The sequence below is a fragment of the Pinus tabuliformis genome, chromosome 2_2 (genome assembly GCF_031772625.1).
Source record: "Pinus tabuliformis cultivar Carrire ecotype Pingquan chromosome 2_2, CPIR1, whole genome shotgun sequence".
NCBI classification, from domain to species: domain Eukaryota; kingdom Viridiplantae; phylum Streptophyta; class Pinopsida; order Pinales; family Pinaceae; genus Pinus; species Pinus tabuliformis.
In genome coordinates, this window is record NC_142300.1 from 249,425,589 (window position 1) to 249,451,722 (window position 26,134).

The 26,134-nt window shown below is 39.1% G+C and overlaps 1 protein-coding gene across 5 annotated transcripts in view; it reads right to left on the reverse strand.

The window, feature by feature from the left end:
- LOC149192225 (histone acetyltransferase GCN5-like) overlaps nt 1-26,134 on the reverse strand; it is a 427,304-nt gene that overhangs the window by 342,893 nt on the left and 58,277 nt on the right. For all 5 annotated transcript variants that reach the window (XM_089404509.1, XM_089404510.1, XM_089404508.1 and 2 more), the window contains exons 4-5: nt 23,400-23,471; nt 13,946-14,114 (exon numbers count right to left, since the gene is read on the reverse strand). In XM_089404509.1, coding sequence (XP_089260635.1) covers nt 13,946-14,114; nt 23,400-23,471 — 241 coding nt within the window. The remainder of the gene's footprint in view (nt 1-13,945; nt 14,115-23,399; nt 23,472-26,134) is intronic.

The following is a 26,134-nucleotide window of genomic DNA, read 5'->3' on the forward strand; positions in this document are numbered from 1 at the left end:
AGAAAGACTGCAGGCAGAGGATTGCTGCTGAACAAAAGAAACAGGGAGGGTCACATCAGACAGCGAATGTTGCAGAACATTCCGAGCAGACAGATTCTGCCTTTTACGCCTTTATGGCTAAAAGGTCTTCAGAACATGTACCTTCCTCTGCATGGTACATTGATTCTGGTGCATCACGCCACTTCTCTCACAGGCGTGACTGGTTTATTGACTTTTCACCTTTCAGTGATTCAGTTGTATTTGGTGGAGGTGAAAAGTACACTGTTGCTGGCAGGGGTACAGTTCAAATTCAGTCTGGTGGACGCACGCTCATATTTCTAAATGTATACTATGTTCCTGGTATGGAGATTAATCTGCTCTCTGTCAGTCAGATTATGAGGAATTCTCCTCAGCTTGATGTTATGTTCAGTGCACACAAGTGCTCCATCATTGACAGGGAGACCAGTCTGACAGTTGCTATTGGCCTCGAGGACCATGGTCTATACAGGCTACTTGACACCGGTGACTTTCCAGAAGTGGCGCTAGCAGCTCGTGTCTCTCCCATCAGTACTCTATGGCATCAGCGATATGGGCATCTCAATATGCAGTATCTCTCTCAGCTCTCTCGGGAGGGACTTGTGTCAGGATTACCTGATATTCAGACTCAGCAGTTGGGGGTATGCAGCGCCTGTCAAGCGGGAAAGCAACATCGGTCATCATTCAAAAATGGAGAATCTTGGCGCGCATCCCAGGTACTTCAGTTACTTCATGCTGATATTTGTGGTCCTATGAATACAGCTTCTATAACTGCTTGCAAATACTTTTTACTTATTGTAGATGACTTCAGTCGAAAGATGTGGGTGTATTTTTTAAAAAATAAATCTGATGCTCTTAGTACCTTTCAGAAGTTTAAAACTTTAGTTGAAAACGAATCTGGTTGTAATATCATGACCCTTAGGACCGACAATGGGGGGGAATTTTGTTCCTCAGCTTTTGCCAACTTCTGTGATATTCATGGCATCAAACGTCAATTCACCACACCTTACACTCCCCAGCAGAACAGTGTTGTCGAGCGTCGCAATCGCACGGTTGTTGAAATGGCTCGTTCCATGTTACAACACCGGAGTGTTCCAAACAAATTCTGGGCTGAAGCAGTATTTACTGCTGTTTACCTTCTTAACCGATCCCCTACTCAGGCTGTTAAAGGGAAGACTCCTGAAGAAGTGTGGTCTGGTCGTAAGCCTAAGATCAGTCATCTCAAAGTTTTTGGCTCAGTTGCATATGTTTGGATTCCATCTGCTAAACGATCTAAGTTGGATTCCAAAAGTCAGAAACTCATGATGACAGGATACAGTGATCATCACAAGGCTTATAGGCTGATAGATATAGCCACTGGTCGACTTAGCTTCAGTCGAGATGTAGTATTTGATGAAGACAGAGGATTCTTTCAGTCTTCTTCTTCTGAGCAGCGTTCTGAGGATCCGCCTCACAGTGTTCTTCTTCCAGTCAGTCCATCTGATGGGAGGGATGATGTAGCATCAAGATTTGATACTACTCTATCTGAGCTTCCTCCAGAAGCTAATCCCCCTCTTGCTATCCCTATTGCTCTTGAGCCTGCTTCTCTTCCTCCTGATATTGGTCCCTCTAATCCTGATATTGGTTCTTCTTCTCTTCGGCCAAAATGGTGGGCTAAAACCATAGGTGATCTCCGGGATGATGAGCTCCTTGAAGGTAGAACTTCTAGGCATAAGAACAGACAACAGTCTACAGTCAATTTTGCTCTTATGGCTAACCTTCACAGTACTTTTGAGCCTCAAACATATTCAGAAGCTAAGGGTATATCTGAGTGGGAACAGGCTATGGAAGCAGAATTTCAGAGTCTTCAGAAGAATCACACATGGGCTCTTTCTGATCTTCCCGCAGACAAAAAACCCATAGGCTGCAAATGGGTGTATAAAGTCAAATACAAAGCTGATGGAACCTTAGACAAGTATAAAGCTCGGCTTGTGGCTCGAGGATTTTCACAGCAGGAAGGCATCGACTATGAGGAGACTTTTGCTCCTACAGCCAAGATGAGTACTATCAGGCTTGTGCTTGCCCTAGCAGCTCAGTTCAATTGGAAAGTTCATCAGATGGATGTAAAAAGTGCTTTCCTAAATGGTGATCTCCAAGAAGAAGTCTACATGACGCAGCCTCCAGGATTCAAGGTTGCTGGTCAAGAACAGAAAGTGTGTCGGTTAGTTAAAGCCATCTATGGATTGAAACAAGCTCCTCGGGCTTGGTACATAAAAATTGATCAGTATCTGACAAATCAAGGTTTTCAGAGGAGTCCATCTGATGCAAACCTGTATATCAAGCATACTGATGATGATATCTTGTTTGTAGTTGTCTATGTGGATGATCTTATCATTACTGGCAGCTCTGCACATTTGATCCATGGGATCAAACAAGATCTATGCAGAACTTTTGAGATGACAGACTTGGGACTTCTTCATTACTGTCTGGGGGTTGAAGTATGGCAGACTGAAAATCAGATCTTTCTTTCTCAGTCCAAGTATGCCAAAAATCTTGTGGAAAGGTTCAGAATGCAGGATTGCAAACCGGCCACGACTCCTATGGAACCAGGGCTCAAACTTTCAGCACAGTCATCCTCTCCTCTTGTGGATGAAACTTTATTCAGGCAATTAGTGGGCAGTCTCATCTATCTTACTGCTACCAGACCTGACATCAGTTTTGCAGTAAGCTACATTTCTCGCTTTATGTCAGCTCCTAAAGCTGATCATTGGATAGCAGCAAAGCGGGTGCTACGATATGTGCGTGGTACTTCTGATTATGGCCTCTTATATACTCACAGCTCCACTTCTACTCTCAGTGGCTACACTGACTCTGACTGGGCCGGTTCGGTTGATGACCGTAAATCTACAGCTGGGTATGTGTTTAGTCTAGGATCTGGAGCTGTTACTTGGACTAGTAAGAAGCAACAGGTTGTGGCTCTCTCCTCAACAGAAGCAGAGTATCGGGGAGCAGTTAAGGCAGCCTGTGAGGCAGTTTGGCTTCGTCGTATGCTTGCAGATATGCATGTTTTTCAGACAGGGCCTACTTCTTTGTTTTGTGATAATCAGGGAGTGCTCAAACTTGCCAAGAATCCTGTCTTTCATGAACGAACAAAGCATGTGGAAACTCACTGCCACTACATTCGACAGTTGGTTGAAGACGGCTCAGTTCAGTTGCACTATGTTCCCACCACAGAGCAGCCCGCCGATATCTTTACCAAGCCTCTTGGTCCTGATAAATTTGTAAAATTTCGCGGGTCTATTGGTGTTGTAAATAGATTGAGCATTAAGGGAGGGTATTAGAATATATCTCTATATCTCTATTTAGTAATGCTCAGTCTTTTTAGATGTTTCTATTCTTATTCTTTTAGCAGTTTCTTAGATGAAACTGTTTGTTCGATATTCTACATAGAAACCTGATGTTTCTATTCTTGTAAATATCTTTGTATTATCATTGAGCTGTTTGCTCCATGTGAATTAATTCATTGAACATTCTTTTAGTCTTGGCTTGTCTTCATCAATTAATTGCATATGTTCTTTCTTCAGTTACTATCAAAATGATAATAATTCATGTGATTGCTAAAGGTTTAATAAATGGGCTAATATGGAATTCTGAAGTGAAGTGACTGTCCTATGCAAAGAACATGAAATTTCAACAAGATTGTTTTGGATCAAACTTTATGCTTTATTTAATATTTTTATTTGTTAGATTTCAATTAGTTTTTGTCAAGTTCGAGTTGAACTCTTCCCCTCCAACCTCACTAAGTCATGGAGGCAAGTTTGGCTACTCTTCTTGCATTGCACTAACACTATCCTATAATAGTGTGAAAGAGCAATTATTTGTTGGTGATTAGTCTTCATCACTATATACCATAGTCAGGTATCATATACAAAATGAGAACTTGTTCACTTCTAGATATTTATGAACGACTTGGAATATGATTTCTACATCCATGATGATGATGACTTACGAAGTTTTTGGTATATGTATATTTATTTTGTGGAGGAGGTCAAATATAAATTTTGGGTTTATGAAAGACCAAGCAAGATTTTAAACTTGACTTGGTTTATTTCATTATCATTGTTTTTATCGTCACTATGTCATCTCGATTCACATTTGTCTTTCCCCAGCTACAACAAACATTAAAATGTAGCATCAAAATCGATTTTTTGGCCTCAAGGGTCACTTAATATAAGATTTTAATTTTGACATTCATAAACATGACTACTTGTATAATATCCAAACTAATTCAATTAAATTTAAAAAGTTTCCACTAACCAAACTTGGACTACAAGCTATTGATAGTGCAAAGCATGTCTGACGGGACTACAAAATAAAAGTACATATGGAACGAAAACAGAGATAATAAAACCCGAGAAAGCCAAGATGAACAAAATGGACAATAGTCCAAAGGGAACCAAAGAACACTTGAACCATAAATGTCATCAACAACTGCGATTATCATGGGTATATGGAACCAATATTTCCAATAACAACTTATGTTGAAATTCTGATGTTCTATGTTGTAACTTGTAACAATCACTTATTCCAAAAAAAAATCTGCTGCAATATTAGTTAAGCAATTGTAGATAAAACATAAGCCAAATGCACAATAGAAGACAGCCAAGAACAAAATGAGACACAAAGAGTTTAAGTCCAATGACCAAGGCAAAACCCACAAGGGGAAAACCCAACCAGATTCTCCTTCTATTAGATATCAATTGTTCGTCAGAGATACAAAGTACAATGAGAGATCAAGAGAATGAGTAAGTTAACCCAAATCTAAACAAGAAATCATTGGTAGCAGTAGCACATGCAAACATTGAATCAACCTTCCCTTCAACTGAATCAACACTGAAGCACTGAATCAACCTTGTCTCACCAAGTTTTTCTCTTACTCTCCAATCTCTCTCTCTTACAATCTTCTTCAAGTCTCTCCAAATCTCTCTCAAGAGCAAATTCTTCTTTCACAATGCACAAGTAGGTGAGGAGAAGAGATGATATGAAATACATATATAGGAGGAGCAATGAATTCTTGCCATAAAGGAGGAGCAATATGCATGATTTGAGGAACAATAACATATGCCATTTAGGATAAATGTAACTCATGCCATTAAGGAGAAAAATGTGTCTTAGCAACTTATGCCATTAGGGAGAGGTACGCATGCCTTAGTAACGTATGCCATTAAGGAGAGGTATGCATGCCTTAGTTAAGGAGAGTGTAACATATGCATTAAAGGGAGCGTAAGAGGAATCTTTTATGACATGCCTTTAATGAGTGTGTAAGAGAGAGTGTAATGTATCATTAAGAGAGAGAGAGAGAGAGGTACATAGTGCCATGTGAGACAACCAGGAGAGAGGTACGAAGTTATTGAGGTGATGAAGGTAAGGTGACTTGTAATTCTTTTCAATAATAATATCATAATATCATAAAGGGTAATTATAATATTATTAATACTAATGATTACGTCGAGATTGAACTATTAAAATTGATTAATGATAAGTTAAGTGATTTTCCATTAACTATACTTGATATGTTAGACATGACTTTCTATTTTTAGAAAGTCACTCCAAAATTGTCCAAAATGAGATTTTATTCGAGGAAATTCATCCTTGAGCTGCCAATTTTCAACACTCCCCCTCAAATAGGGAGGAATTTTACTCTGCAACAAAGATCTTTGCTTTCTCTACTCATCTTTGTTCATCTCTGCTCTCGAACAATGATTTCTCAATCTAATGAAGAAGAACCATCATAGGGGAGATTCATCTATCACACATATCCATTGATCTCCCCACCTTCACACAGACTTGGGGGGTTTACCACTTGTCAACACATGACAAGGATCACGCACAACCAAGCTTTACCATAAGAGTCAAGTGGTAGAACACCTACATCCACAGACCTTGGGGGCATTACCACTTGTCAACACATGACAAGGATCGCGCACAACCAAGTCTCATTTCTACTTGGGGGGATTACCACTTGTCAACACCTGACAAGGATCGCACACAGCCAAGCTTTACCACACCCATTGGCCAAATGAGTGGCAATCCCAACAAGCCCATCTTGTGGGTAGATGCATACTGGGGTTACTCTTGGCAAGTCCCAGACTTGATAGTAGAGGGGATTACCACTTGTCAAAACATGACAAGTATCGTGCACAACCTGCAGTCAAGAGTTCCCTTAACCTTATGTTGCACAAAACTTCTAGGAACCCGGCGTTTCCGAACGTACCTGTACCTAAAACTCCTAAACTTGACCATCATGTAATCATCTATGAGAGTTAATATAGACTTAGTTTTCCTTCTAAATTGTCATATACGGGTCTTATTCCCTTTTCTCTTGCAAGATAATGTGTTATTGACTTAAATATATATATATATGACGCTTTGGACAGTGTTTCGGCCGACGTTTCCATTTTTGGGAGGTGACGTTTCTAAACATACCATTTCAAAAACTCCAAAACGTTTTGACGCTTCGTGCAACCTAGCCTTAACCCCAGGAGCTCCCCTAGCTCCATTCCCAACTTATGAGCTCAAACAAGAGGGAAGAGCATAGCTCAGTGTTCTCAATCATCCATGACTGCCCCCCACCAGGAAGGGTCACATCTATAAGTCCAAGCTGCTCTCTGAATACCAAGAACTTCCCTTTTGGCAATGGCTTGGTAAGTATGTCAGCGATCTGATCATTAGTTGCAATATGATGGAGCCACACTGCTCCTCTCTGCACCATATCCCAGATATAGTGATATTTAATCTCAATGTGCTTGGACTTGTCATGGAACACGAGATTTTCTGTAAGTTGAATCCCACTTTTATTGTCACAGTATATTACTATCGTATCTAGTACATGTTCAAACAACTCTCCAAAGAGCTTCCTCAGCCATACTGCCTCACAGTTATCCATGCTAGTAGCAATGTACTCGGCATCAGCCATGCTAAGGGATACAAACTTCTATTTTCAGCTCATCCAAGATATCATGGCAAATCCCAAGCTAAAGCAGCATCCAGATGTGCTCTTTCTGTCAGCGGAGTTACTAGCGCAATCAGCATCGAATTACCCATGTAGTCTCACATCTTCGACGATATATCTCAATCCAAGATTGATGGTCCCATGCAGGTATCTCAGCACATGCATTGCAGCAATCTAGTGTGCATGTGATGGCTTAATCATATATTGGCTCAAAGTATTGACCGCAAAACATATGTTCGATCTAGTGTTCACTCAGAACATCAATGCCCCAATCAGTTGTCGATACTCAGAAGGATTTGTCAAAACAAGACCTGCAGCTTTACCACATAACTTCTTGAAATTCATTTCAATTGGGATATTCATGGACTTACATTTTGTCATACCAAATCTTTCTAGTAGCTTGACAACATATTTTCCTTGAGAAAGGAAAATCTCACGGGACTTTGCCATACCTCTAAGCCCAGAAAGTAGTGCGTCAAATTAATATCTTTCATTTAAAACTCAAAAGCTAACTCCCTTTTACATTGGAGGATAAGAGGTTCTCCATCCGTTAAGAATAAGTCATCAACATATAATACCAAAATCAAAGGCATACCTTGGACCATTTTGAAGTAGAGATTTGGATCAACATTACTTCTGGTAAAACCAAGCGTCATCAAGAAGTTATAAATGCGGGCATACCAAGCTCTTGGGGCTTGCTTCAATCCATAGAGTTTTATTCAGTCTACATACATGATTTTTTCAGTCATGTACTTCAAAGACTTATGGTTGCTCCACAAATACTTATTCCTTGAAGAAGCCATGCAGAAAGGCAATTTTCACATCCATTTGGTGAAGAGTTCGTCCCTCGCTAGAAGCTAGAGCCACAATAGATCGGATGGTAGTATATCGGGCAACAGGTGCAAAAATTTCATCATAGTCTACTCCCTCTTTCTAAGAGAAACCTCTAGCCACAAATATAGCTTTATATTATTCAACATTGCCATCTACACCATGTTTAATTTTGTACAACCATTTAGAATTCACAAGAGACTTACCTTTGGGTCTTGGAACTACTTCCCATACATCATTATGTATGATGGACTCATATTCTTCAGTTATTGCATCTTTCCACACTTGATCTTTCACGGCGTCTTCAAAAGAGCATGGTTCAGCCTAAATAATGTTGCTCATGGCTACAACGTATCCCTAGAACTGGCATGGCTTCTTGCTTTCTCTGAAGGTTCCTCTGGGGGCAGCATGTCTATCAGCGTCCTGTAAAGCGTCATGAAGCCATAATGGTCTCTTTCTAGCAGGAGGATCTAAGGGGTCCATGGGCTCCATGGGTTCATCAGAAAGATCAGGCTTAGTCTCAGGATCTTCTTGAGCATCCAAGGCATCATCCTCACTTTCAACATTAGCTGGAGGAGGAGGAGCCTCTCTTGCCTTTCCAAGAGTTGCATCTTCATCAAATGTTACATCCCTGCTAAACTCTATAGTTCTTTGACAAGGCACATATATTCTATAAGTTTTAAAATTTTCACAATAACCAACAAATGTACCTTTCTTACTTGAAGCTTCAAGCTTGGTCCCCTTTTCTTTTGGCACATGAAAGTAGACGGGGCAGCCAAAGACCCTCAATTGCCCGACCTCGGGCTTTTCACTAGTGAAGACTTCTTCAGGAGTCTTGTTGTTTAAGGCTCAGTGTGGAGATCTATTTTGGACATAGACAATAGTGTTAGCAGCTTCTCCCCATAGAAACTTTGGTAGTTTCTGATCATCCAACATATCTTTGATTGCTTCCATGATAGTTCTATTCTTTCTTTCAGCCGCACCATTTTTTTCTATATTATATGGTACAATGGTCTCTTTCCTGATTCCAGCTTCTTTGAAGAAGTCAATGAAATCATTTGAAGCGAACTCTCCTCCATTGTCAGATCTGAAGATTTTGATATGCTTTCCAGTTTGTTTTTCAACCAGAGCTTTGAAGACTATGAACATGTTAAATGCTTGACTTTTGTTTTTCAAAAAGAAAATCCATGTCTTGCAAGAAAAATCGTCCACAAAAATTATATAATACAAGTAGCCACCAAGAGAAATCACAGACAAAGGTCCACATAAATCAGAATGTATAAGATGAAGTACCTGACTGGTTTTGCTTTTACTTGAAGGGAATGGTCCCTTTACATGCTTTCCACTTGTGCACCCTTGGCAAACTCTATCATCATCCACTCCAACCTCCAACATTCTAAAAACCATCTTTCTCACATGAGGTAATGCTTTCTAGTGCAAATAAGCGAACCTTCGGCGTCAAAGTTCACATTGATGATTGTTGTCATAAATCAGCGCACGGATTAATCTTCCATTGACTTTATAAAGACCTTTGAATCTCGATCCCAAAGTAAAGGCATCTCTCATGCTAGATCTCATTGGCCAAGTAAGAACTTTTCCATTTATGAAAGCAACTTTCATTCTTTTGTCTTCTAAGGCAGATATAGATACAAGATTCTTTTTCAGGCCAGATACATACAAAACTTCTTGAAGAGATATAGTTTTACCTTGATCTAGATGAAAAGAAACAGAATCGGATCCCTTTATAAGATATGTAGAGATATCTCCAAGTATAATATTCAAATCTATCTCCCTCTCAACCAGATTTGAGAGAACTTCTTGATAAACAGTAAAGTGTCTTGAAGCACCACTGTCAACCTACTAGTTGTCCCAAGAATCTGCAGGAAAGGAACTAGAAAGAGCAGAAACAAGGAAGTATTGTGATTGTGTTTCAACTGCACTATTATCATACCTTGGATTCCTTGAAGTCTTGGAAGAACGATAGCTTTCTTTACAAACAATAGAAGCTTCTCTTCCTCTCCTATAATCAGATTTGAATTTGTTGCTACAATTGTTGTAGTTGGATCTTGGTGCTCTTCTATTTTCTGGACAGTCACAAGCACAGTGACCATGCTTATGACAGTTGTAGCATTGAACTTTTGATACGTCCATGTTCCATTTATAGGAACTATTGGATCTAGGAGCAAGCTTTCTTGAAAAGTGATGACCTCTTTTTCCTTTCTGCTTCTTCCCTTGGACAGCAAAGGCAGTAAGTTCTCCCTCTTCATGCTTGAGAATTCTTCCTTTGGAAATCATTCTGGCCTCTTCTTGACTTCACTTTCCGAGGAGCTCATTAAAAGTGGGAAACTTATCATTGTTGTTGATGGTAGTAATAAAATTTTCACAAGTTAGAGAAAGACCTCCAAGTGTAATCCGCACCAGCTCTTTATCAGATACAATTGCACCAACAGTTGACAGTTGACCCTTGATTTTTCATATCCTCATGGAGTATGCTTGAATGGTCTTTTCTCTATTCATCTTAATGTCCTTGAATTGATCCTTCAAGGCAAGGATTTGACACAAGTTGTTTACTTGACACATTCCAATCAACTTGTCATACATTTCCTTAGATTTCTTTAACTTGGAGACATAGGTGATGAGATGGTCTCCAAGAGAATAAAGTATAATCTTCTTAGCCTTGACTTCTCCCTTCTTGAATCTAACCTTGACAACAGCATTTGAATTTTCTAGTGATTTTGTTACCTCAACTTCCACATATTCTAGTACATCATGTTCTTCAAGAGTAATATTCAATCTTTGTCTTTCATGGACCAAAATTTGAAGCATCATTCAACTTCTCTTCATTCTTGAAATACAAAGAAGACATCTTGATCAAGTCAAACAAATTTCGGCAACAAGTAAGATCTTTAAAGGAGCAGCAAGTAAGAGCAACAAATAATATTTCAGCAGCAAGTAGGATATTCTTTGAAGTAAAATTTCTCCAACGAAGTGATAGCTCTTATCATCTTGGGCAACAAATTTCAGCAACAAGTAAGATCTCTTTCAAGTAAAATTTTTGCGAAGAAGTGACAACTCTTATCCTCTTGGGCTTGTATTCACCAAAGCTCTGATACCATGTTGAAATTATGATGTTCTATACTGTAACAATCACTTATTCCAAAACTTCTTTCTGCTGCAATATTAGTTAAGTGATTGTAGATAGAACATAAACCAAATTCACAACAGAAGACAGCCATGAACAAAATGAGACATAGAGAATTTAGGTCCAATGACCAGGGAAAAACCAGTGTTCCACCAAGGTTCCGGGACAAGGGGGCGAGGGAGCGAGGGGGCGCGGGAGCAGCCTATGCAAAAGCTCCCTACCATTTTTTAGGAAACGTGGGGGAGTGTCAGGGTCTTATAAATTTATAAATATAAAATATAATTTATTAATTGAGTCTACTATGACAATTTGCCTATCTGGTTTGAATTGAAAAGCTGCAAAGCATAGCGTAGGCCTGTTCATGGTGAGATATGCATTAAACTGTTCATGGTTGTTCATGGTGAGATATGTATTAGACGTTGTTCATGAGGTTGTTCATGGTGTGATATGTATACAAACGATGTTCATATATTAGACGCTATTCACATGTCAAATGTTGTTCATGTCATATGAATATGGAACCACGTTAATGCAATATGGAGTCCATACATGGCATATACGCTGGAAATATATACATTGAATATATATGCTGGGCATTCATATAATACACCACGCAGTCATACATAGTCATGAGGATATCCACGCTGCTGATGAGGATGAGCCACACAATAGATCCATTGACATGATACAGCCGCCGGCATAGATGGCAGCCACGCAGATGCGTTGTCATATAGCCGTAGTAAGGAAAGAAATTTAAAACACAGTCATGAAGGGAAATTACACGCAGATCAGGGAAACTTCTACGCAGTCTAAGAGACATGTAACTTACAGCCAAAAGAAGAACTGTTCACGCTGAAAAATGACAGGTGTGGCAGCCGCAGTCAAAGTTATAAACTCAGGTACAAGGTCCCACATTAATGGCATGTAACTGTAGATGACAGTGTGGTAAATCCAAGGCTGTCTATAACAGTCTTGACATCTGATCTCGGTGGTTCTTCTGTAGCAATTTAAGCATGTTGGACAGCATAATATAACAGTGATTAGAAGATGAAAATCTCGGACGAAGGGACTGTGTTATACACAACAGTCCTGAGATATCTCGGTAAAATCTCAGTGCCAGTACAAACATCTTGTACAGCAAGGAAACGCCCCCTCAAGGAAGGGAAACGCCCCCCTAGCACGTCCCCCTGAGTTTCGTCATTTTGGGAGCGTGGGGAAACGTCCCCTTCTAGTCCCCAAGTCCTCGGAGCGCGGGGGAGCGAGGAAACTAGACCCCTAGGGGGGGGGAGTCCCCGTGGAACACTGGGAAAAACCCACAAGGCGAAAACCCAACCAAATTCTTCTTCTATTAGATATAGATTGTTCAGCAAAGATACAAAGTACAATGAGAGATCAAGAGAATGAGTAAGTTCACCTAAATCTGAACAAGTTGTAACATGAAGATCGTTGGTAGCAGTAACAGATACAAACACTTAATCAACCTTCCCTTCAACTGAATCAACGCTGAAACACTTAATCAACCTTGGCTCACCAAGTTCTACTCTTACTCTCCAAGTCTCTCTCTCTCACAATCTTCTTCAAGTCTCTCCAACTCTCTCTCTCAAGATCGAATTCTTCTTTCACAATGCACAAGTAGGTGAGAAGAAGAGATCATATGAGATGCATATATAGGAGGAGCAATATGCATGCCTTGAGGAAACATATGCCATTTAGGGGAATGTAACTCATGCCATTAAGGAGAAAAATGCATGCCTTAGTAACTTATGCCATTAAGGACAAGTACGCATGCCTTAGTTAATGAGAATGTAACATATGCATTAAAGAGAGCGTAAGAGGAATCTTTTATGACATGACTTTAATGAGTGTGTAAGAGAGAGTGTAATGTATCATTAAGAGAGAGAGAGAGAGAGTGTTATGTAGTGCTATGTGAGACATCAAGGAGAGGTGTGAAGTGATTGAGGTGATGAAGGTAAGGTGACTTGTAATTCTTTTCAATAATAATATCATAAAGAAGAATAATAATAATAATAATGATGATGATTAAGTTGAGATTGAACTATTAAGATTGATTAATGATAAGTTAAGTGATTTTCCATCAACTATACTTGATTACCAATTGAAGCAAGGTGATTTACTATTTTTGGAAAGTCATACTCAATATGCTAGAGATGACTTTCTATTTTTAGAAAGACACTCCAAAAAAATAAAAAGTCACTCCAAAATTGTCAGAAATGAGATTTATTTAAGGAAAATCATCCCTAAGCTGCCAATTTTCAACAACTTACATGATCAATGACAAGACTGATATACCATATTGTCTATGAAAGTTTGGGCTTGAAAACTGAAATTGTTCTGTTGAACTTGTTATAAAATGCAAATACTTCAATTAGAATCTTATGAAATTTAGCCAAAATCACCTGTAGGAAGGGTTCCAAAGCTTTTGAGTGAGACCATCCTTGATGTGCAAACTTACGATGCACCCTTCAAAAAGGCCAGAATTCCTACAGGCATGTATGTTAGCCAAAACTCCTCCTATAGATGCAGGACGTTGAAATTCCACTCAGGCTGGGATAAGGGATGTATCTTGATTATGTTGTCACTCTACAAAGCTTCCTTTCATTGGCAGAACCTTCAACAGTCCAATACTTATGAAGACAAGTTAGGATACATAAAGACAGTGTGATCAGAATCATCATTCTAGAGTAACTGGTTGTGAACATTTAACATATAAGCCTGGAACAGTTAGACACATGTCAATGTGTATCCTGCATTAAGCCAAGCCACGAGGCTTTCATAAATCAGGTAACCACCCTTTGACTAGGATCCCTTGCACCAATAATCACACATTGCATATGAATTTCTTAATTGACTTAGGTTTGATGTACAGAAAGTGAATCCTATAACATTAGTAGCTTAAAAAATATATGCATCAGACATAACAACTGATAAAGGCATACAATACATACCTGTTTAATGAAGTAGCCAACTGCATTATTGTCAGCATATGTTAGAAAGTGTGTTAGCCCATCCACATCACGGGCATGTTGTTTCAAATGATTCATCAGCCTAGTCCCATAGCCTTTTACTTGTTCATCCGCTGTAATAGCACAGAAAGCTATTTCTCCAAATTTCTGACTGTTTCACCAAGTCAAATGTAGAAACAAAGCATAAAATAGTGATGAGGAGCATGTAAAGGAAACATTTACTTTCAAGAACTATCACTCATTTTTTTGAATGGAGCAATTTTCCTAGACTGACGTGAACCAACAGCTCCTAATAAAGAACAAAAAAGCTTTGCTATCTCGAATAACATTTTATTGAAGAACTTTTATCTAAACACATAATTAATATGTGATTTAGGAGACCATTTCAGTATTTTAGTATCCATCCATAGACTTAGTATAATTGAAAGTAAACGAACATCCACTGCAATAAAATAGACATTTTATGGAAAATATGAACAACTTAATACGTGGCAGTATAGCCAGTATGCTCAAATCAACTCCTTTAAATCAGTTTACACTCATGTAAAGTAGCTATACAAAATTATATCCGTTCCAATTTATCTTTAATAAAATGGTAATAGGAATACACCTCTAAATGGCCACAACTAGTTTATTTTAGACATTAATTTATCTTTTACGACCACTATCGAAAGCACTGGGCTTTTTAACTAGGCTAGAGTTGCCATGAACACTTCCTTCCTCTATTGTTTGTCATAACTCCTGGTCATTGACAAATTTTCACCAATTAAGCATTTTATCCATTTTCTATATTTCTTTAATTTCTGTTATGACAAAACAAAAACATAGCCTTACACCTGTGATGATAAGCTTTCAACAATTTATATTCAATCAAAAAGCCACAACAATTGACTATAAGAAAACAGCCTCCAACAAATCAACACCAACAAAGCGATAATTTAAAACCAGATCATGAACCTTTTCTAGACACCTATTAATCAGACTGACTCTACCATGACAATGAGAGGGGTCTTATTTGGTGCAAACAGACCAATCTCCAGTATGATGTCCAGGCTGAGTTTGCAGCAGATGAAATAGTCACAATTGTAGAAATTTGGTATGTTGAAATTAAAGCCCACATGTGCACATTTCATCAGGTCGCCCCTAAAGAAAATTGGACACTCTTGGAATCCTATAAATACAAGTAACCTCAACCTCATTTGGACATCATCATTATGATCACTCTTCTTCTTTCTTTGGTTTGGCTTGCACAGGTCTGAGATGGTTCGTGGAAGTTCGCTCGCACAGGGCGAAGATGGCAAGGGTCCGAAGCTCGCACGTGTGCTAGGCTTTTGGTTTCCAACCGCAGGCTTGTCACAGGCAATTTTCGGCTGCAACCACATGCAGGTCGGCTCATCTATGCAACTGAAGTCTTTCAGCCACACGCACATCACGTCATCCCTACGATTGGGACCTACAGGTTGAATTTTATGGTTGACCAAAGATTTCCTTAGTCGACCGAAGTGTTTGGCAGTTGATCGCAGTGTTTGGCAGTTGACTACAAGCTTCTGAAGCAGGGTTTTGATTATTGGCATTGTTGGACTCATCTCATGATGTTGTTTAGTTATTTATGCTGGATAGTTGTATGGATGAAGATATGGATCATTATACTCTCTTTTGTAGAATCATTCAATGACAATCTAATAATAAGAAGAATTTGAAAGGGTTTTCCCCATATTGGGTTTTACCCTAGTCTCCGACCAAACCTAGTGTCTCTATGTGTGAATGTTTTTCTTCTATTGTTCCTTTATGTTCCACTGCATTGATGATGATGTTGTTCTTTCTATACAATTGCATATGTTGTTGAATAATGTTGTAAAACTAAATAGTGATATGATGCTATGGGGTGAATTTAATATGCAAGTGAAGAAATGCAATTATCTAAAGCAAAGAAAAATATAGCCCTAAGAAAATTTAGCAATACCTCCCTAGTTAAGGAGTGTTGAGAAATGTAACTAGTTTCGGTCTTCATAATTGTTGTACTCATTTCAATATGTATCCTATGTAACAAACAAGAAAAAGAAGAAAAAAAAGTTATTATTATTAAAGCATGGGTTTCATGCTCATTATTGATGGTCTTCTAGGTAAAAGCATGTTCTTCGTGCTTCTAGGGTTTGTTAGGTCTTAGGATTTATTGTCATGAGTCAATGGAGTCAACATCATGTTTATAAGACCCTTCTGAGCAATTTGTAATTGTAAAAAGAATTATTTTTTAAGTCTAGAAAGTCTTGGAATCTCCAAGAGTACAAGTTGGCCCTGGGATCATCAAGTCGGCCTAAAGGAGGGAATTTGACCCCTTGAGAAGGCTATATAAAGGAGCAATTTAACTTCATTTGGGATACACTCACTCACAAGTTCGATCTACAAGAAAGAGTTTGATCTATAGTTGGGTAGTTGCAAGGAGAGTGAAGGTCAAGGATAAGGAAGAAGGACGAATTTTCTTGGTTTTTGGGCTCTATCTCTCTCACACGTGCGAAATTCTAGGGTTTCTGGGTTGCAGGAAGAGGCTGAAGTTGCAGAACCGAGTTGCAATAGGAAGAAGTGCAGCATCTTGTAGTTGGGAGGAAGGAAACTCTGTCTATACCTCACTAACCTTAGGAAGAGTTGTCTTGCTCTTGAAAAGTTCTAGGAGGAGGTTGAATTGGGATTTCCTCAGGAGCTGCAAGGCCGAAATTGGAGGGTCGAAATTGAAGGTCGAGTAGCAGTATTGTAGCTAGCAGATCGAAGTAGCAATGTGAAGAAGTTTTGTGCAAATTCAAGGACTTGAGGAAGGGATTACTTGCTACTGAGAGAAGGACTTGGTTTAGGGATTGGGTCTTTGTATCTCATTTGAAGCAAATTATAATAAGAGAAGAATTTTTGGGTTTTCCCCTTGGGGGGGTTATGCCCTAGCTGAGAGCCTATATCTGTGTGCACTGTGTCCTCTTTTGTTGTTGTTGTTTCTTGATATTGTTTGATGAATAGATCTAACTAAAGAACATAAAGAAGATAATTAAGATTCACAAGCAAACATCAACGATAAAGAAAACAAGATATAATAGTTGCCACTTTACATTTTCTAACATGAAGAAGCAATGAGAGAGCATGTTTAGAAAGATGCTATGGCCGAAGAATGATGTGTGGGAAGTGGTTTCGACACCCAAAGGGAAGTCTGTTGTGACTTCTCAATGGTTGTACAAGATCAACCATGGAGCTGATGGAAGTATTGAGAAATATAAGGCAAGGTTCATGGCTAGAGGTTCCTCCCAAAAAGAGGGATAAGACTATGATGATATATTTGCACTTGTTGCTTGCCATACCACTATTCGATCAATTGTTTCGCTCGCTGCTAGTTAGGGATGGACTCTTCACCAAATGGATGTGAACGCTGCATTTCTTCATGGCATACTCCAGGAAGAAGTATATGTTGAGCAACCACAGGGATTTGAAGTACAGGAAAGGAAGACTCATGTGCGGCAGCTAAAGGCGGCTCTCTTCGATCAATTGTTGCCCTCGCTGCTAGTCAAGGATGGACTCTTCACCAAATGGATGTGAAGACCGCATTTCTTCATGGCATACTCCAAGAAGAAGTATATGTTGAACAACCAAAGGGATTTGTACAGGAAAGGAAGACTCATGTGCGCCGACTAAAGAAGGCTCTCTTTGATCAATTGTTGCCCTTGTTGCTAATCAAGGATGGAATCTTCACCAAATGGATGTGAAGACCGCATTTCTTCATGGCATACTCCAGGAAGAAGTATATGTTGAGCAAGCACAGGGGTTTGAAGTACAGGAAAGCAAAACTCATGTGCATCGACTAAAGAAAGCTCTCTATGGATTGAAGCAAGTCCCTAGGGCTTGGTATGCCCGCATTGATAGTTACCTGATGAATCTTGGATTCACGAGAAGCAATGCTTACCCAAACGTCTACTTTAAAGTTGCACAAGTTATGCCCCTTATTTTGTTTTTATATGTTGATGACTTATTCTTGACAGGTAGTGAGCCTCTATGCTCGAATGCAAGAGGGAGCTGGAATCTAAATTTGAAATGAAAGATCCTGGATTGATGCACTATTTTCTGAGCTTAGAGGTGTGGCAGAGACCTGGTGAGATTTTCCTTTCACAAGGAAAATATGTGGTGAAATTGTTGGAAAGATTTGGAATGGTAGAATGCAAGTTCATGGCCACATCGATGGAGATGAACTTCAAGAATCTATGTGGAGAAGTTGCAAGAATTGACATAGGGAATCCCTCTGAGTATCGACAATCGATTGGGCCATTGGTGTTCCTTGTGAACACCCGTCCGGACATATGTTTTGCAATTGATACTCTAACTCAATTTATGACTAAGCCTCTACATGCACATTGGGTCGCTGCTAAGCATGTGCTGAGATACTTGCATGGAAAGATTAATCTTGGATTGAGATATACTGTTGGAGATGTGAGACTGCATGGATACACGAATCTGAGAGGGGGTGTTAATTTGGCAACTCAGGGACAAATTCCCTCCATTGGGAAGTCTTCCTCATCTAGAGAAACCCCTCCCAACCCTTGGAAGAATTTAACTTGGTCAAGGAAAAATATTGTTTTTAAGGTGAAACCCACAAGCGCACAAAAGTAAAAGTCGGCCTGGGCAAGCCAATTCGACCCTTGAGTCTCATATAAGTAGACCATTTGTCACATCACCTTAGAGCATCATCAACACCACTTCTTCTCCTGGATTGGATCGACTACTACTGAAATTGCAGGTATATCTTCCCACGTGCAAAGGACAAAGAAGGATTTTTTGATTGGCCGAAATCTTCTATTTTCGACTTTAACTAGCGTTGACTTCTTGATCTTGGAGCATGGTTTAACTTCGTTTGACTTGGGAAATTCTTTGTTTTGGAAGGCCGAATTGATTGGTCAAGAGGCCAAAGCTTTCAGGAAAGTTTGACCAAGGTTGACCACAGAAATTTTGAAGTTTGACCGCTGATCTTCTCTCACATTTGACTGAGTTCTTGTTGACTATTTTGATTGGACTTTGACCACCAAAGAAGGCCGCATCCTTTGATTGTTCACTGAGCTGATTTGGAGGTGGTTTGATTGCTGAATGTTGACTGGTTAGTGCATCTCGACTGTTGTTGACTTTGACCAGAAATTGCAAACATTGACTTTGGACCAGATTTGATTTTTGGGCTCATCTCTTGGATATTGGTTAGTTGATTATTGGATAAATCAAAGATTTGACTTTGACTCTTTATTGACGAATTGGAACATTGTATCTCTTCACTGAACATTTGATGACAATTTAATAGAAAAAGAATTTTGAAATGGTTTCCCCCTTGTGGGGTTTGTCCCTAGTCTTTGACCAAAACTTGTGTCTCTTGTTATTGCTCTTGGTTGTCTTCTATTGTGCATTGGATTTACTGTTCTATCTACAATTGCTTATTGTTACTAGAAGATTGAATTATATTGAATAAATTGATTGCTAATCAAAGAAGAAATGGAATATGTGATTGTGTTAAGCATAGAACACTGGAAAATTAACACGTGTACCTTTCTTCTTAACTTGAGCTAGTTATCTTTTTACTTATCCTGCAATAAACACACTCTCTCCTACATCTTTGGAATTATTCCTTAGATTGGGTATTCACAAATAGTTTTCTGCACTTAGTGGACGGAGAAAAATAATGTGTTTATAGGTTCTTAATTGGAGCTACATTCACTCTTGATCTCTTAGCTAGTTATTCTTGGTAACTGATTCGTGACTCCATTGCCCAATGGACTTGACACTAGTCTTGATCCTCCCATCATTTCTTTTATAAGCCAATACTACAACACTTGTTAAAGCCACTCTTCATTTTTCACCTTGAGCTCTTCTTAAATAGGCTTTAGCAATCCTACCGTAGAGACGCATCCCTTGAGTTGGAAAAGAGTCAACTTGTAGTGTGAATAGGTGTCATGTCCCTTCTCAAATGCATTTGTAACAGGGTGTTGCTACACAATTTTGGCTAAGGAAGAGAACCTAGCATTTTCGACTTGGGGACTTAGGAGGAAATTTGACTTTATTTGATTGCTAGTGGAATGTGGGGGCCACCCACATGTGAATTCGGACTGGGCCATTCGAATGGCTTGGAGGGAAGTTGAATAGCTGAATGGAGGGGCCCACATCAGGCAAGGAAGGCCCAAAGAGCTAAAAGGAGGAAGAAGCTCTCATTTGGGATTCATTCTTACACCTTGCAATCAAAATTACTTTACTGTTCGCTCTGTTGTTTAGCTGAGTCAATCAGTTGTTTAGCCATGAATCTCTTAAGGCGGACCTTTTATGCCCGTCCTAGGGAGGCAGTTCTATAATCATTTCAGGAGATCCGAGAGTGTGTTACAGCACTACCATTCAGCCACAAACGCGGAGTGTGTATTTCTGGCTAGCTGGAGAATACGCAGGAGGAGTTGGAGCTATCATTGATCAACCATTTGCCGGGAGAGTTAGAGGATTGGGAGAGCAGCAGTAGGCCAGCATTTCTTGTGAGTTTTGGAGCCAGCAGAGCCAACATCCCAGCAGTTCGAATTACTGGGCTTGGGGACAACGCAAAGGGCCAATCCAGCATTTTCGTGGAGCTTAGGAGCAGGTGCCATAGGCCAGAAGCCCATCCGAGAAGTCAGGGGATTGATAGTAGGGGTCAACCCAACACTTTGGGACCATTTTCGGGAGGATTTACAGGCAGATTCCAGCAGGCCAAGTTTTGCAGTTGCAGCTGAAGTTGGGCTCCAAAAGGGTCGAATTTCAGAAGTCTAAACCAGTCAAACTCCTTTGTGGGTTTTTCTGGGTTTAGGCCAAGCTATGTTGCAGGAAACGTGGGGCAGAAGGGCGTTTCCGTATGGAAACGGGTACGAAACGCTGAAACGCGTTTGGTACGGCCCTGAAACACGTTTCAGGCCGTACTGCCACGTTTCACGAAATTGAAACGTGGCCAGTACGGCCTGAAACGCTTTTCAGGGCCATATGACCCACATTTCAGCATTTACTTGTGTTTTATTTTATTTTATTTGTTTTCTAATCTATTCTTACATTAGCCTAGTGACTTCTAGTTGCTTCCAGATGCCTGTCTAAAGTTATAAAAGTGAACTTTTGCCCTAGTGTTGATATGCAGTTCATGGTAATGTTAAATTCTTAAAGTAAAAGTGATATTCTCCTTTATTTTTCATTTTCCTCCTTTTACTTAAATTTTTAACATTACCATGAAATGACTCAGGATGTTTGAGAGTGGTTTCGCCCTCATTGGATTTCATATGGAGAAAGTAGAATTTTAGATCTCACTCAAAATCCAGCAGACTTATCTGTTTTTCAGGATTTCAGGATTGGGGGGATTGCAATGTTTCCATTGGATTTTATCATGTACTAGGGTATGGAACTTGTATTTAATCAAGAGAACCAAGCCCTCTATGCAGGGGAGACTCCCAATAATCAAGAGAATGTAGGGTACTAGGGTATGAAACTTGTATTTAATCAAGAGCATTAAGGTTGTTCGACTATGTAGGAGGAGACTCCCAATCAAGCACAAGACAAGAAATTAGAAATTTCTCGTGGCTGATTTTGGATATTTCTCTTTTCATTATGTGATTATTCATGAGTAAATGTGATGCAAATTTAGATACTTATAGTTTATGCATTGACAATTGACAGTTTTATCATAATGTAATAAATTAGAATGTATCATATATGCTTTATGATTGCACATATTTCTTAAATGTCCTAATATATATATATATATATATATATATATATATATATATTCACGTTTCCCCGTTTCCAAAATTTGGGGAGGTCGCGTTTCGTATCGCTTCCCGTTTCGGAAACTCGTACCCGTTTCCCCATTTCGTGCAACCTTGAGGCCAAGGAGTTCGGGGTTAAAAGCTTATAATGTTTTGGGCACGGGAAGTGGACTTTTCAGCCATTCGATCCTAGCAGAAAGGCAGTTTTCTGGGCAGCGCTATGCAGATTGGTGCAGCGGTTGGAGCAGTCATCGGATCAGTGATTTTCTCACCTGGGTTTGGTCATGCTTGTCCATTGAGACCAGCCCAGGTGCACCATTCTATTATCCATTGGATTTTGCTCTCAAAGAAGTAATAAAATGGCTCAGCAGTTCCATATTTGCAGCATTTCCATGGGTGTTTAATGTGCATTTCGTTTTTATATTTTGCTGCACAGAGTATTTGTTTTATATCACTTTTATTCCTATTTAGGAACATTACAATAGGGTTGGTGAGGTGTCATTGGCCTCCCTCTTAGTTGCCCATAAGCTAGTGCCAATACTTTAGACTTCAATTTAAAGGTGCTAGTTTGTGAGGTAACAGGCTGAAAAGGATGCCCAAAAATTACAAATATTTGGTAATTATTTTGTTGTTGTAAACTAGATAAATGAGACAAATTCTTCAAAAAAAAAAAATCTGCAGCCTATTTATGAGGAAATTCAACTAGTTTGGACAGCTTTTAATTCACTATCTCTTCACCATGTCTACAAAGAAAGGAACAAGGTAGCTGATGGTATTTCGAAAGGTGGACACCTTATAGAAGAATGAGCTTGGATTATACTGGAGCGAGTGGAAGGACATTCCAATGAATATCATTATACTCATTTCAATTAGCATGGGGATATAATTTGTGATAGCTAAAGGTAAAGATGTAAGAAGAATGTTATTTTTCTGATTAGACTGCTTGGCATCATTGCAGAAAACTTTAGACCACATATTTTGATAGTGATCCAGCTGTGGAATACTTGTTTGATATCTGTTATGGAGCAGGATATATACAAAGTTATAAACCTATCCATAGTTGCTCTCCTTGAAAGAGGATTTATGTGAAGTGCAGAAATGCATCTGCAAAATGAAATTCTGCTGCTTTTAGTAAAATTACAATTTTTATTGAGGAAAAAAAATATCAATTGTTTTTTGGCCCAGCAATTTTCTCCAAATTCTATTATTCCCAAATTCAAACACAAACAAAAACATATATGATTTGCCTATTTCTTACAAGTTGTCATCTGATTCATCATCATTAATGTACATGGGAGCTGTGCTTCCCTTTCACATTTATCATATTCATTGTTTATTGTGTTATTTTGGGTGGTTTGTTTCATTGCACCTTGTTGACCAAACCAGGATCATACCAGTATAACAGTTGTTCCAACAACCTCACCACCATCACACAATCATCTGGCTTCTTGGGCCTCATCACACAATCATAACCAGCAATCAAACCATAGGTAATAAATCTCGAATGTAACTAACTCTACTTGCATGCTAATGGCCATTTCTTACTTGTAAACAACAAATATATTTATATGTCACCAACTACCTCCTTGTATAAGCAAATGGTTATTCCATATCAGAAAACCACTACACAATTGAGATTAATTAGAGAGAAAAATAATTCATACCTAAGATAAGGGCGATAAGTGATGCCCCCAACAACTTGATTTTGCTTGATGATCATCACTGACTTGTGGCTCCTACAGTGCAATAAAGACTCCTTTAAATCAAATTAGAAACCCAAATTAAGACACATATAGTAGTATTCTTTTCAAAAATTTAGAAAACATGCAACACCAAAATACAAAATTGATAGAAAAAATAAATCGAACAATGAAATGTTGAACTTATGTTAATTTATAGCTTCTAGAATAGACCATCCATCAAGAATGGAAATTCAGTGTGATTCATTTCACACTGAAACATCCATGATTCCACAGTCACTTTTGTGTCAGTCATCCATCATCTACTAAGACAGCTCCAAACTTGACAATTAAATAGTCAACATTTGTACACAAAAATAAGAAACAATATCACCCATGATATATGCATGTAGGGAGATTATTTTTCCCATTGCCTAGCAGGCAACCAAAAAATCCTTTACAAGAAAAGCAACACAATTGTGTTAGAACTTGGAACCAACCATGCAAGTTGGTTCTACATGACAATTTCAACATAATTGTTCACAATGAATTTGACCATATAAATCCAAAAGTGTTAATCTACAATACACATTCATAAATCTCATTCAAGGTGCGGTTCTTGTTGGAGAGTTCACCATTTGGCATCAATGGTTCTTGAGTTCATTACACAATGGATTGGTTAGTTAATCCATTGATGCAACATCAATGATTCATTAAGAGCCTTTTAGACTTGGCACATGGTTGTCATTATTATTCAAAGATAGATTGTTGGAGAGAGTTCAGATACGTTACTTTCATGAGGGTACACACAGAGGATATAGGTGACATAGTGGAGCAGGTGACCAATACTTACAGATTCAGTGCAAGATTCAAAGCAAGTATGGGAGGTCAAAGACCTCCCAAGGGGTGTGATCAAGATGAGTTTGTGGTCTCATATTTTGCATGATCCAATCATAGTTTTGGACACCCTTTGGGAGAGTGGTCTTGTTACCCATTCAATTCTATGGGTAACTAGAGGATATTTTTCTTCGATGCTACACATCTTAAATGGTGATACCAATAATAACATTCAACATTCTCTATATATAGGTGCCCACAAATGCTTCTCACATCATGATCAACTCACCCATTTGATGATTATGGTGCCCCCAACACACATGAGGTACAATCATTCATTACTTCTTATTAAGTGTTTATGCTCAAATGTATTTGGCATGAAAGTAGGGATCACGGATTGAATTACATAATGAATCATGATGCCTTGAGGTTATGTTTTTTTCCTTGTTTCACAATAGTGGTCATCATCAATTTCCTAGTCTAAGTATTACCACTCCTAGGTAAAACAGTACTACTAAGGGCATTTGATAATGGTAATGCTAACACAAAATCTAGCAGGCCTAGTGCAAAGCCCCATTAGGCAACCTAGGTCTTGTTACCCACCAAAATGGATAAACCAAAGCCCCATTTTTTGCATCCAGCCGGCCAGCCATGCAGCCCCTGATAACCACCACTAGCTGACGACATACTATTATATCTCTGCCACTTGCATCAGTCATATGCTTCTCACCCATCCAACAAAAGCACATGGACGAAGGTGGGCTTCCGATCAAAAGGCACTTTATTCATTTTGCAATCGGGTCCTTATGCTTGTTTGTATTTTGACATTTGATATGGATTATGGGTGACCTGGAAGAAGGAAGAGTTTTGACTGTGATCTTGTTCCCTCAACTTAAATGGGGGGTTAATTTTCGATCCTAGTCAAATGGGAGGTATAGGAGGGCACTACTTGGGAAGCCCTGATTGAGATAGCATAGTTCCATCTATCCCTATTCCATACTTACCACTTTCCATCTTACATTATAAGCCCATATGCCACCTCCATTCTTTGGGTTCAACTAACCATTGGTTCTCTAGGATTTAGCACCCATACATCTACATACCTGGGTAGGGCCCAAAACTTTGCCCTAGGAGGTTGATGCGGCTAAAAGAAAAGAAAGAGCATACCATGGCCACAAAAACAAATATAAAGAATATCAAAATGCAAAAGATGGCCAAGACATACACATTAGCACGTGGGCAAAAGCCTAGCATGAGCTCTACCTCACTCATTATGGCCATCAACTGGTTCCTTAGCACATGCTTCTCCATTACATCGTAAAAAATGAACCCTTGCATGTCCCAACCTCAATGAGAAATGAAATGACTCATCCTTAAAGGGTAATACAACTCTTATACATCATTCAAGGCAAGCTCTAACCCATTGAGTTACGAGGAGTAATACAAAGAAAAATCAAGCAAAAGTATAAGGCGCACAAGAGGGGTGGAAAAACAAACGCTGAGTTGGTAACTCATGCATCCATGATTGCTCCCTCCTCAAATCTATACACTCAGGATGTGGATTCTTATCATTTTGATCCCTTCAACCATGACACTTGGCCATGAAGTCTTCTCTCCTCCGTACCATCATTATTATTCACTAACACCTATGGATTGAAGTGTGGACTGAGAAAATGTTACTTCCCCTTGGGGACTAGAAACACCTAATAGGGTTGTCCTTTAGCCACTCCTACCTAGCGAAGAAACACCATTGCAAGTTCAAGGCCTTGATTTTGGAAGGGAAGCCTTACTTGAAGTATTAAATAGCCTTTTACATTCAGGCTTGGTTCACTTAGATGCAAAAATTATTATTGTCCCTAATGACTGGTTGCTTTCACTAGACT